General features: G+C 40.0%; 2 protein-coding genes across 2 annotated transcripts in view; both read right to left on the reverse strand.

Annotated features, from left to right (window-relative positions):
• Nucleotides 1-3,463: 3,463 nt before the first annotated feature.
• LOC133512525 (ly6/PLAUR domain-containing protein 1-like) lies at nucleotides 3,464-5,668 on the reverse strand. The gene is made up of 3 exons (XM_061842257.1): nucleotides 5,572-5,668; nucleotides 4,552-4,683; nucleotides 3,464-3,714 (listed from the first exon to the last, which is right to left on the reverse strand). Exons 1-3 carry the CDS (start codon nucleotides 5,621-5,623, stop codon nucleotides 3,464-3,466), a joined length of 435 nt encoding a protein of 144 aa, XP_061698241.1. The 5' UTR covers nucleotides 5,624-5,668.
• A 1,452-nt stretch (nucleotides 5,669-7,120) lies between these two features.
• The window catches only part of LOC133512065 (nck-associated protein 5-like), a 45,175-nt gene continuing 38,899 nt past the window's right edge, over nucleotides 7,121-13,396 (reverse strand). The window contains exon 15 of the mRNA XM_061841321.1: nucleotides 7,121-12,847. Coding sequence (XP_061697305.1) covers nucleotides 12,846-12,847 — 2 coding nt within the window. The 3' untranslated portion in view covers nucleotides 7,121-12,845. The remainder of the gene's footprint in view (nucleotides 12,848-13,396) is intronic.

Raw genomic sequence — 13,396 nt, forward strand, 5'->3', positions numbered from 1 at the left:
CGTACCCAGTGTGGAAGTCTATGGAATACTCTTGGTTACTGTTTGTATTTTTGTGTTTCACGGGCATCTCGGGACTCAAGTACACAAGAGAGGACTTGCTAACCATCAGAGAGCCTTCTTCTGACTTTTTTTCGACAACTCTCGCCAATTCGCTGAAGCTTTTTCCAGAATTACTCGTCGGCGCGCTCTTCAAAGCCTCACGATCCGGTACACAGGTCTGGCTGGGGAATAGAGGTGTGAAACACAGTGGAATAACTATTGGTCTTGATATTTGAACACAAGTAATGTAACAGTCAAATTCATCATCTAACGCTTCCAGCGAAAGACTTTGGATGTTCTGAGGCACTGTGTTTCACAAAGATTTGGCTTTGTGGACATTTGCCCGATGCTGCTATCCCGCTGCCTGGTCTCAACCTAAATCGTGCTGATGAGTCGCCGAGCTAAGCTAAAAAGCTTAATCGATACTCTTTTCAGAAGGCCAACATTCAGTCAAAATCCTTTTTTGTTAGTCACTTAAAAGATTTGAGAATTTTGTGAAATACTAGATTTGTTTATTCTTTTGTCTTTCGGCCATTGTCATCAAATTTTAAACAAATACTGAACATTTCGCTTCGCTTGTGGTGAAGTAATATACGGGTTTTACTTTTTTTAAAAAAATTGAATAAATGGAGTTTGCCTCGATATTAAAAAATAATATTCCACCGCCTTTCGTTTTATGTGGTAGCATACAGGTAAGTGCTCCTTCTTTGTGATTTCTGTCACATGGAGTAAAAGATCAAGGGCACAATACTGAGCCTTTGTTACGCAGTCCTAAGTCCCATCATGTGTCCATGCCAGGTAGTCTGGGCTTGATGCGCTGTCGGTCGCGTCTTTAATGTATGAGTAACGGGAGCTCAGGGATCCAAAATGGCCGCCGTTCGAGGCAGCCCAACGGGTGACGTCGCGTGAAAACAACCCATTGGTCAGAAAATTAGGATTTATTTAGGAGGAATAATCTTCCAATTATTACAGTGATTATTACAGTGATTTACGGTGAATGGCAGAACAATTTTTCCATTAGACGACATATGCTACAATTATTCCATCTGTTGCCATTCATGTGACAGAGTAAGGAAGAGTTTTATGGCTTAGTCCCACTGAGCAAGTTTCTTTGAGATCGTCATTTTTCCACTAGATGAACATATTTTGTAGTAGATGAACACTTTTTGTGACATTTTGGTTTGGTGGTGTTTTGCACAATTATATGTAGATCATAGTATTATTATTATTCTTTTTTTTTTTTACCTGTTTAGTTCAGCAGCACGGCCTTGCAAAATGGTGGATCGGTCTGTCTTTTGTGTTGGAACAGTTTTGCTGTACAAAGGGGAGTTTGAAATACTTCCTCCAATGATTTTATTTTATCTTATTATTGTTATGAACGGACAAGGGGAATAGAGGTGTGAACCACAGTGGAATAATTATTAGTCTTGATATTTGAACATGAGTAATGTAACAGTCAAATTGTGGATGGGGAGGGTGGGGGTACACACGCACCCAGAGGACCTGCAACAATTCACCAATAGGACAAGATAAGAGAGGATACATAAGAGCAGGACAGGTTAGGACGTGGGAAACGAGCAAGGAAGTGCTACTGATGAGTAGTGTGTAGAATGAGTTTTTAAGTGTCTAAACACCCGCAAGAACCTGTGAGTTGATAAAGTCTTCAGTATGTTTCTTGGCTCAATCAAGATTGGGAGTCCAAATATCGCGGATGAGCAATTTTAACGATCCATATTCACAAATATACTGTCATTTTCATAGCATTCCTTTCCTAATCACGTCAAGTCTTTATCTGTTTTTGTTGTTCAGAGAGTAAAAATAAATACAGTACATCGAGACCTGATGCCAAAGTTCTGGATGAGTAAATACATCTGATACAGTGCAAAAAAAAAAAAAAAAAATCCTAAAATGAAATACAGTGTATAAGCGTGAATTAAGGCACTTGTGTATAAACTTTACTCCCAATCCAGTTTAACGTCTGTTTAGGGGGCTTACGTTCTTCAGTTTTATTTGCAGGTAAAATGAAAGGTCTAATACAGGGGTCGGGAAACTATGGCTTGCGAGCCATATCTGGCTCTTATGATGCTGCATATGGCTCGCAGAGCCCTCATCACTACATACTGTACAATGTCATTTCTGCCAATGTAGGCAACGCAAATGACCGGAGACAGTCTGTCCTAGTGGGGTTGCCGTAGTTCACGTAGCAGTCAATGTGCGCAGGCGCAGATGGGTCCAACGCAGAGCAGGTAGCAACAACTAATTGTGCAAACAATTGCTCAAAGAAAAAAAGGTCGGGAGTTCTACAGTTTTCAGCAAGACTGGACAGCCATTCACAGTATGCCAAAGCATTCGTGCCCGATGTTGCCAACGAACATTTTGACAACTTTTCGCATAAACACAAGATAATCAAACGAATAAAAGACATGCTATTGTTGGCAAGAACTGTTCAGCATCGTACATCATCATGATGGCAAATCAAATTGAATGATGTTCACGATTAACGGATGGAAGTCTCAACGCCTGCATGAAGCTTAATCTAACTACGTATGAAAGACTATAAAGCCAACAGCAAAACCATGCAGCACCAGAAGTCACATTAATGGTAAGCAGTGCATTTGTCATCATTGGTGATCAACAGCGTAACATTGTTATTTAAAAGAATTCAGAGACTTATTGTACTCTAAAAGTGTTGCTTCAACATTAATGCTCAAATACACCTGTATTTAGTTTTTAAAATATTGCACGGCTCGTTTGAAATTACATTTTGGCATTTATGGCTCTCTCAGACTTAAAGGTTCCCGCCCCCTGGTCTAATACCTTTATGTCTGGAGATTGACTTAGACATGGCAAAACCTTCCTCATGTTTCCCTGGGTTAACCTCTTTATTATTTTGGATAACTTCCTTTAATCTTCTATTTAGCAGATAAAGTGCATGCTCTATAGGGTTTGATTCTGGAAATGGACCTGGCCAGTCTAAAAGCTTCCACTTCTTGGCCCAAATAAAGTTCTCTATCATTTTGGATCATTATTGTTCTGCTTGTTTGGGGGTTTGCTCTTTTCGGTCTCTTTAATAGTTAAACTTGACCCTCTATCGGGTTTATGTCGGGAGATTCACCCGGCCTGTCCAAAACCATCACCGTCTTGGCTAAGGTGAACTTGTGTAAACTCACAATTTTCTCTTGTGTTTTATTCTTTTTTCAGTCTCCTCTTTCGCCGGGAAAAGGTTTGGTCTTTGGGTTTAGACCTAGAGTGTGTACATTTTACCGTGAGTATTTGTTTCAGTTACTTATCTATTTTACGAAGACGCCTTAAGATTTTTGCTGATGACGATAAAACAAAAAAAATATAATGCAACATGTGACACAAAGCTTCACACGTGTACAGTTAACTATATTCACATTGGCTTGGAGTATTTTTCCCTTGGTTAAAACCGTCCGCCGTCAGTGTTTAATGAAGAGAGCAAGCCCGAGAGTGCAAAAACTGTGAAAAATGGGGCAGTCAGGCTAACAGAGCGAGACACTGGGGGTCTTCTCTTGTGGCGCGGGCCGTTGCACAGTGGTGTGTTACAGCAGCTGATGCACACTGAGTTCATCTTGCCAGTGCAGAACTGCTGATAGCCGGAAGAAGCGATGAGACAAGCTCCCGAGGAAGCGCAGGATTTGCGGTAGTGTATTCCTGAAAGGAGTCCAAATGCAGACATTATTGTGAGGTGATCACTGATCAAGCTCCTATGATGAGATGTTTTTGCCTTCTTTACTCAAATGCCAGTGCATTATCACAAGTGCTGATTCAAGAGAGGAAAGAATATTTAATAAAAGCTGGTGGCTCTCAAACTGAGGTCCACGGAGGCGTGCGAGCTGTCGCTAGGAGTTCCGCAAAATCATTTACAATATATTCTCATGTCGTGTCATTTAAAAAGTGCATATATCTACGGAACTGGTGACTTGCGCTCAATAAAAGAAAGATAATAAAGCAATCCCTGCCCACCGTGGCTTTGGGACGATTAAATGCTCTATTGCAAATGTGAAATATTCATCCATCCATCCATTTTCTGAGCCGCTTATTCTCAAGAGGGTCACGGGGGTGCTGGAGCCAATCCCAGTTGTCAACGCGCTAGAGGCAGGGTACACCCTGAACTGGGTGCCAGCCAGTCCCAGGATACATGGAGACAGACGAACAGCCGCAGTCACAATCACACCTTGGGGCAATTTAGAGCGTCCAATTAATGTCGCATGTTTTTGGAATGTGGCAGGAAACCGGAGTGCCCAGAGAAAACCCACACAGACATGGGGAGAACATGTAAACTCCACACAGGTGGGGCTGAAATTTGAACCCCGGTCCTTGGAATTGTGACGCCAACACACTACAGCTGCACCATCGGGATGCCCGCTAATCATAACCCTATTGTCTGAACTTTAACATTAACTCTAACTATTGCATGATGCAGAAGACAGTCAAAACAACTACGGGACATATTGTTTGAAGAATATGGTTTCTGGAAAGTCGGTATACCGTCTTCCTTCACCAGAACCTCGTTCTGGCACATGTCCTGCACGTTGATGGTGCAGTTGACCACAAACTCTGGCGTGGTGCAGTCGTGGGCGACCTCCTCGCATTGGTAGCACTGGATCTGTAGACCCGGGCCTGAAAACCAAATGCAGACAACGGCTTATCTACTGATTATGGTAAATATTTCCCTTTATAAGCCTTCTTGCAATTGTTGAGTTAATTTGAGGACATTCAAGGGTGCATTGTAAGAGGGGAAGAAAAATTGGGTTATTGAACACAAAGACTACCATTTTGGTTTACAGCTGACATTTTGGGTGACTTGAAGGATTCATACTTTGTTAGAAAGAAATGTGTATTTTTAAAATTAGCTCAGGATTCCACTTTCACCAATGAATATGAAATTGGGTGACCATATTTGTCATAGAAGGATGCACTAAAGCGTCCCAAAAAACAGAAAGTCAGACGATTGATTTAAAATAGATCTTGTCGGGAGAATTCCAGGGATCTTACTTGGACAAACTTCTAAAAGGAAATTTGGACAAATGAGTCACAATCAATAACAGACATTTTACATAAATGACCACCGCTAAATTCACGCCATCCACTGGGCCAAAACATTTTTACACTATTTGTACAACATTTCACCAGAACAGTGTAAAAGTGTTTTTTCCCACAGTTTGGAGATTTGGTTTTGAATATACAACTGGCACCCTAGTATCCACCCCCCACATCCCAAAAAACATGCTTCTTCAGTTAATTGACTAAATCCTGCATCAGCTTGAGTGAATGTTTCTCTCTATGTGCCCCTTAATTGACTGCTGACGCTGGATGTACCCCACTTCTTTTGCCAAAAAGTCACAAAGCTAGGATAGATTCCATTTGCAGTATGTGTAGCAACTCAAGGTACTCTCAATCATTTTGAATGTTGTCAATATTATGTTTACATTCTATATGTGTTCATAAATTGAGAAAATGAATAAATGCATTTTACCTCCCCCCAAAATAAATATCATTTATGCATACCTGACTTGAAGAAGAAAAGCGGGAGCAAAGTAAGAATGGTGTAGCTCCGCATGGTCTGTTTTGATTGGAGGAAAGGAACCCGAGGAGCCGAAGATGCTCAGTGCAGGACATAGTGCAGTGCGTCTGGTACCGACTGGGACTCGCAACCTCTCTTTTATCCTGCGCTATGACATCGACACACAGGCACGCAACACGCATATACACAGTCACTCACTCTCTCTCTCTCTCTCTCTCTCTCTCTCTCTCTCTCTCTCTTCTATTCTCTCAGCTGTTCTTGAAAAGAATTTTACTTTTTTAATTCGCTTGTATAGCAGGGGTGGGGAAAATTTGGCAACCGGTCCCCTGAGCATTTAAATGATCTTGAGTCCTGTAAAAAAAAAATGTGGCATTTTATTTTTCATTCAATATTTGCTTGGTTCAAATGTGTTCATTCGTTTCATAATTAATTAGATGTAAAAACTAACATGGGAGGGAAGTGGAACATTTGCTGCATTACTTTAACCTTCGGTTTAGTGAATGGTTAATTAAAATGAAATTGAAATGAATTTATTTCATTTGTGGACATAATGTAAAACATTAAATAGAAAACACATACATATACAAAAAGTAAGTAAGTAAGTAAGTAATGATGGCTCCCGTGGGTATTGCTTTATCATCAATATTAAGAGTATTAAAAATTCATAATTATTTGGTGTCATATTTTCTCACAAACTAATAATACTGGTCAGTCACTACATTGGTCAGTTTTTCTTCTAAATAAAGTGTTAAATAATGGTTTACTTCTGGTGCTTTAAATATCAATGGGTTTATTTATTTCTTCCATTTGCTGGAATTATTTTTCTTGTGAACCTTTGGTTGAGGTCCTTTTTAATATGAGCTGTGAAAGAAATATTTTTTTCTTCCTTTGCTATCAGGAGGATAACGTTTCTTTCTATCGATCAGATCAGTGGTGGACGGTCAATTGAGGACAAATCAAAGAAATAAATCACTCACCAAAGTGCGTAGTGATGCACTGAATTTGGTTAGAATGCCAGTGCTGAACACACGAGCTATAGTCAGCGATTCAGGAAATAAAATTCACAAATACCAACCTAGCCTGGCGTATAGCAAATGTACACACTCATAATAAAGGGCAGGAACAAATGTAAGAAAAGAGCAACGTTTAGCTTGGTTTTCTCCAAATACAGTGTGCTGTAGGTTTAAAGAGGACCATAAAGTATCTGTTTAGCGCTGACTACCTCACCAGAACTGTCACTGTGAAGGACTCATGCTTTAGGCAGGGAATCACCCATTTACTCAATATCTGTCCGCCTGATCAAAATTCATCCAAATCGTGTTTGATCAGGAGCACCAGTATTAAATCTTGGCATGAACAGGTGTGAGTTTAGATCGACCTACTCCAACCAAATAGTCACAGTGCCAGGCACATCTTCAAGGGAAAACCCTTGCTGTATTGAAACACTCACATTGCCACGAATTAGAAAACATACATGAGGAAAAAAAATCAAGTCAAAGGTACTGAAATAGTTTATTCTTTATTTTCCCCCTCCAACATAAAAACAAAGCAAGATACAATTTCATAAATTATGACTCCAAAGAAAACAGTCACGAAAAACACCACTGTGATTATGGGATTATTAAAAACACATCAACATCTGAAGAATTACAATAAAAGTGCAATCAACTCAAAAGTCCACCAATCAGTGCAGTGTGTAATAAATACAAGGTAAATGTTAGAAAAATACAATATGAATACTCGTTATGATGAGTCTTTTTTTTTTTTATAACAATGCCAAGCTCTATCTACCCGTATGTCAGTGTTGCCAATCGCTTCCCTGATCAATGAAAAACCGTCTCACACATTTATAAGACCTTTGTGTTGCTACAGGTAAAAACATCACTACCCTTTTTGTTTTTTTTTTCCATCAACATGCATATAACAAGTGAGCATAGTTCGCGTCAAGAGGTCAATAAGAGGTCTATTGCTACGGTTAAAAGCGTTTTCAAAAATATCAATATGGCTCAATAGTGACAGGATTGATATGTAAATGATAGTGCCTTCATTTTCTGTAAATGTACAGTGCTTAACAAATTGCTTAAAGGTTGCGGGCTCAATTACCAAAATATTTTCACATTTAATGTCAATTTGAGACTAAAGAATTGCCTTCTTGAAGGGAGGGGTGTTGACATTCAGAAAAACTAACAATTTTTTGGCAAGTAAGTGTATTCTGGTGAAAAAGTATGGATTTTAGGGGTTCTGAACACAATCCCCCTGGAAAGTTGAGTTGTTTTTCACCCATAGACAGTACAGGTAGTCATCGGGTTATGAACAAGTTCCGTTCCTATGCTGGTGATATAACTCGAATTTCGTTGTGGGTCGAATCTCACCATTAAAGTCAGAATTTATGTCAAAATACTTTGTATAAAAAAACAAATACATTGAAATAAAGAAATAAAATGCTGTACTTACCATAACTGATGAGAGGTGGATGGAGAAGAAGAAGGGGAGGCTGTGCTTAGCTATTGCGAAGGAATCTGGTCCTCAATCCATAACATAAGTAGTCTTTCAATATCGACAAGTATCACAGAACCTTGTTTTGTGATCACTGTATCCGACATAGGAACGGAACCATTCACACGGGCTAAAATACGGGCTTTGTCTTTAATAATTGTCACCACGGTCGACAGACTAAAGTCTAGCACTTTACCGATGTGTGTCGGTGTTTCTCCTTTCTCCGATCTTTTTATGATCCTGATCTTTGTTTCCATGGCAATGGATGTTCTTTTAGGACGAGCACTATGCACATTAGTTAGCTAAAGTAGAGGATGGGGGGGACCAGCATTGTTAAGTCGAAACGTTTTAAGTCGAGACCGTTTTAACCCGAGGACTGCCTGTATTAAGATTTTCACGTTTTTTTACCTCACGCCTGAAAACACCCCAATTTCTACAACGCTGTTATGAAAGATTTCAGAATGTGCCCCATTTTAGAGGTCCGGAAAATTATGCACCAAAACTCATTCAGTAGCACTGATGGAACGTTAGAAAAAACCCTAACGATGGACATCAGTTTTAACAATCGGTTTTATTGAGCGATGTTAACATTTGATGGATATCGCTACAACAACAGACCGGATGAAAACATCTAAAATTAAAGACTCTGGGAGAAATTGGGTGGACGTGCACAATAGCAGGCTACATGAAAAGGTATCAAGGGTTATTCTATTTAAATATTATTGTTATTCTCGAGTTTTTAGTATGGCAAGTATTGTTTTAGGGAAAAAAATAAAGAAAACCCATGTACGTGATCATTTATTTGATTGTAATGTCAAATATTTACTTAGCATCGAGAGGGAGCTGCAAATGAAAGCATTTGCATTTAAAGAACTCCACGACGCAGGATGCTCTCTGAGACGGGAAGGTGGCCGAGTATATTTGTTAAGCACTGCTTTTAGCTTCAGCGAAACAGGAAGTGGCCGCAAAGCATGTAAAAGTGGGAAAAACAGGTATGTAAATAGTAACACCTATACATCACTAGAAATGACAGAATATGTAGATAATAAAGTGAGAAACTAAGCAGACAAGCAGCGTGGCATCCTTGCAGATTAATGCACAGACAAACTAACGAGGTAAATATCGAGATCAACTCAAGACACATCTTAATGTGCGTTCGAAAAGATAAACCACTGTCAAAACTCCTCTTTTCAAACCCACAGCTTCGATCAGGGACAATTATCACGTCTTCCCTGAGCGAGTACGCTAAGGTTCCATGCACAAACTCATCGGGTTGTCCTGACGTCATCGCTGTTGGAATGACAACAATGCAAAAAAAAAAAAAAAAAAAATCCATCATGGACAGATTTGCACCTCCCCCATAACAAGAGCATTGTAAAGTGACCGTTACAGTATTTGTGATATGTGACAGACAGTCAAGAGTGCAGCACTTGTCACGTCGTATTTTCCTGCTCCTGTAGTCATGAAAGCAGTCAGAATGGTTCTACGGCAACTCCACAGATCCACATCCAGCACGCTGGCACAATAAAGAAGAGCGACGTTGCTCAATGTGCTGCATCAAGTGCACGTAGGTTAACGCTCCCGACGTGATTGTCGGCTCCCGTCAAAGGTTTGCTTCAGATGTCCTTCAGATTGAATCCATATTTACTGTATATCAAGGTTTACCAGCGGAAAATATAAAGCGATCAATGCAATAATTAACGCAACGTGGAGCAGCCAACGGTCCTCGCTTTGCAAGTTTCACTCTGAATCCTCAAAATGATCATTTAATGCCTAGATGTGGTTCCACTGACAAAAAAGTTGCACAGTTTATCATCTTTCTACAATACCTGCGTCTGATAAGGACTCATTTGGGTGTATTGGCTGGCCAATGGTTGTTAAAGTGCAAGCCCAAGAATTCCCCCAAATGTGTCTGTTTAAACCAAAATGGCTGATGTTCTCTTCAACTTCATGCTTAGGTCCTTCAGACTTCTCGCTGTGTCCTGTGAAATATCCACACAATTTCGTGTTGATCGGTAAAACTGCCATCCAGGAGCCGATTTGTTTCTGCGATTATCTAGTAAAGTGCTAAGCTTGGAATTCACCTAAACTGGCCGCTTCATACCAAAACATCTGACTGCATGTGGGTTGTCGAGTTTTTCATGGGTCCTGTGGTAATAGACATCCATCCATCCATCCATCCATCCATCCATCCATCCATCCATCCTTCCATCCATCCATCCATCCATCCATCCATCCATCCATCCATCCATTCCATCCATCCATCCATCCATTTTCTCCGCCGCTTATCCCCACACGGGTTGCGGGGAATGCTGGAGCCTAACCCAGCTGTCAATGAGCAGGAGGCAAGGTACACCCTGAACTGGTTGCCAGCCAATCGCAGGGCCCAGAGAGACAAAGAGCCGCACTCACAATCACTCCTAGGGGCAATTTAGAGAGTCCAATTAATGTTGCATATTTTTGGGATGTGGGTGCAAACCGGAGTGCCCGGAGGCACGGGGAGAACATGCAAACTCCACATTTTTGAACACGGGACCTCAGAACTTTGAAGCCAACGCTTTACGAGCTGATCCACGGTGCCGCCGGTAATAGACATGTTCATCCAATTTTGAGTTGATGAGTAAAACTGGTCCGAGGGGCTAATATCCCCGAACCAATTTTCAAACAAAGTCAGGGGGGCTGTAGTTTGGATAAAATGGCCGCTTTAACACAAAATGTTCAACTTCCTGTTAGATTTCAAGCATGGCTACCGTCAGTATTTTTCACGCTTCCTTTTACGTTGGACTTGTCCACCCAGTTTTATGTACGTCAGTGAAATTGTTGTCCAGTCATCACCCAAACGATAACGCCTGACTTCCTGTTCGGTTCTGGCCACGGGTCCTTGAGACCTTTTGGTGAATCCTTTCATGATAGATATGCCAACCGAGTTGTCTGTTGATTGGTGGAACTGGTGTCTGGGGGTGATGTATTTTTTTCTAAAATTTCAAAGATTAGCCGATTGAGTATTCAGTAGTTTTTGATCCTTAAAATGGATAGATTTTCCCCAAGATACACACACTTGTATACATTTTCAGGCATATCAAGGTGATTCGAGCCAGGCCCAAGCTCCTCCTGGTGCTCAGGTTCCCTAAAGGTCGCTTGATAGTGCCCTGCTAAAAATTTTCTATAGAACATTTCTAAAGAATTTCTAAAGAACTATAGAACTTTGGGACCCAAGTCCTGTAGAATTTCTATAGAAAGTTGTATAGAAATTCTATTGTTCTGTAAAAATTCTATAGAAAATCACAACCAAAGTTCTATAGAACAAGTTGTGCCAATTCTATAGAATTCTATAGATGTCTATAGAATTACTATAGAAATTTTTTAGCTGGGTGCCCCCTGGAAAGTTGAAAAATGAGAACAGGACAACAATTTAACCAGTCGACAAAAATTGGGTGGACAAGGTGAAGAAGAAAGGACGCATGAAAAAAAAAAATCACGGCCCCATGACCGAGACTGCAATGTAATTTTAAATGTCCATAGCTCCAACGGTATTTCATTTGATTAACAACACGCTGAGGTTTTCACTTTACATCAATAAATGTAATTCATGGTACTTTTTAATCACTGCTGTGAACTCTTAACATAAACATAACTCATCCATATTTAAAAAAAATGTAAGCGATACAGTGCCTTGATTAAAAAGTTTGAGGATGACAATGTCGAACGGAGACAAAGGCAAAAAAGAAAAAGTAAAGAAAAAAACTTTGCCCACTCAGTGGACTGAACCACTTTTTATTTGGAATTCATTATTTTTTTTGTGGGGCAAAACTCTGCACTCGACATACTCGAAAACTGTTTGTCATAGTGAAAATGTAAGCACTAGAAAGATGAGGAAAACAGAAGTTGGGTGGAAATGTCTCAAAAGATGACATGCAAAAAGTCACAAGAAATCATGCATGAAGTAAAATAAGAATGTGGCCATTTTGGGATAATGCATCCATTTTAGGTGAAATGAAAGCCTCCTACTTATTAGAAATTGGGAAGGAAAAAGACAATCAGCCTGAGTCACCAGTTTGCCAGAAATTGGGTGAAGAAAAAAAATCTTTAGGACTCATGACCAAAATTGAACAGGAAGTCCCATTTCATGTCACAGCAACCTTTTTGGCTAAACTCCAACTGGAAAATTTGTTTAAATGAGGCCCAATCAGAAGCAGGTACACTAGACTGATGCGCTGTGTGAATTCTTTTTTTTTTTTTTTTTTTTTAAGCAAAAGCCATTTACTGTATGTGGTCGCAGCATGGCATCAAAATCATTTTTTCAAGGATTCGCCATGACAACGGGTTTGCGAGGGCACGTGGTTCTGACCAACATGTGTGGATTTGCCATATGCGCAAGTTCATCAACTGTGAGCCTGTTCTGGAACAAAATATGATCAAAACCCAACAAAAACATCACCATCGGGAAAATAAGTGGTGGAGGTTTTTCTCAACAAACCTGTTCCCAGATTTTGTGCACTTTGTATATTGCCTGCTGGAGGGAGTCAAAATCTTTCCCAACTGATTAAATACAGCAGTCGTCCAGACACTAGAACTAGTCTTGGTTGTGTTGTTTAAATGAGACAACGGAAGTGTGTGTGTGTGTGTGTTCTTCTCAAACCGCAATCGGGTGGCGTGAATATCTGAAGGAGTTAGTGTGTAAGTCTTGCATGCAGTCCACTTCGAGGTCTGGGAGCTTTTGGGAGCTCTCCTGTAGGTTCCCAATAACCAGTGGAGTCATATGCTCTGAAAGGGAATGACATGAAAAAAATGATCAGGATGGTTCCAGAACTTGTATTTGGTGATTGACTTGTTTTGCTAATTAGCTTGAGACACAGCTATCGTTTATCATTATGCTTCCGTGCGACAAAACAAGCTTAAAAACCTATCTTGCTAAAATGCGGTGTACGATTTTGTCAATTTGTGCGATGATTTTTGAGGGCAGTGAACCAAAAAGCGTGAGTTTCCACGGATGGTATATGAATTTTTACTGAATTAGATGTCTAAGTGAGTAATCTTGTACATTACATTTTTATTTTAACACAGTTCAGTTGTATTTAGGTTTTCAGTAATATGCAGTTGCATTAACTCATTTATAAGAGTTTTTTCCCCCAAACTTTATTTTAGGTAATATTTGTACATACCATAGTTTAAGTAATCAGTAATAAAACAGTTATTATTTTTTCCTCTATGCAAGTGCGGTTTTAATGCTTACTTTGTTAATGTTAACTGGTCATAATGATCTTGTAACAATATTACATATACCGTAATTCCCGGCCTACAGAGCGCACCTGG

The sequence above is a fragment of the Syngnathoides biaculeatus genome, chromosome 14 (genome assembly GCF_019802595.1).
Source record: "Syngnathoides biaculeatus isolate LvHL_M chromosome 14, ASM1980259v1, whole genome shotgun sequence".
NCBI lineage: Eukaryota > Metazoa > Chordata > Actinopteri > Syngnathiformes > Syngnathidae > Syngnathoides > Syngnathoides biaculeatus.

Excerpts from the sequence above, each read along its gene's own strand:
- LOC133512525 (XM_061842257.1), bottom strand. The coding sequence starts at position 5,623 with ATGCGGAGCTACACCATTCTTACTTTGCTCCCGCTTTTCTTCTTCAAG. Across the intron at positions 4,684-5,571 it reads GCTTTTCTTCTTCAAGTCAG|GCCCGGGTCTACAGATCCAG; the intron begins GTATGCATAAAT and ends TTTGGTTTTCAG. Across the intron at positions 3,715-4,551 it reads GGTTCTGGTGAAGGAAGACG|GAATACACTACCGCAAATCC; the intron begins GTATACCGACTT and ends GACTCCTTTCAG.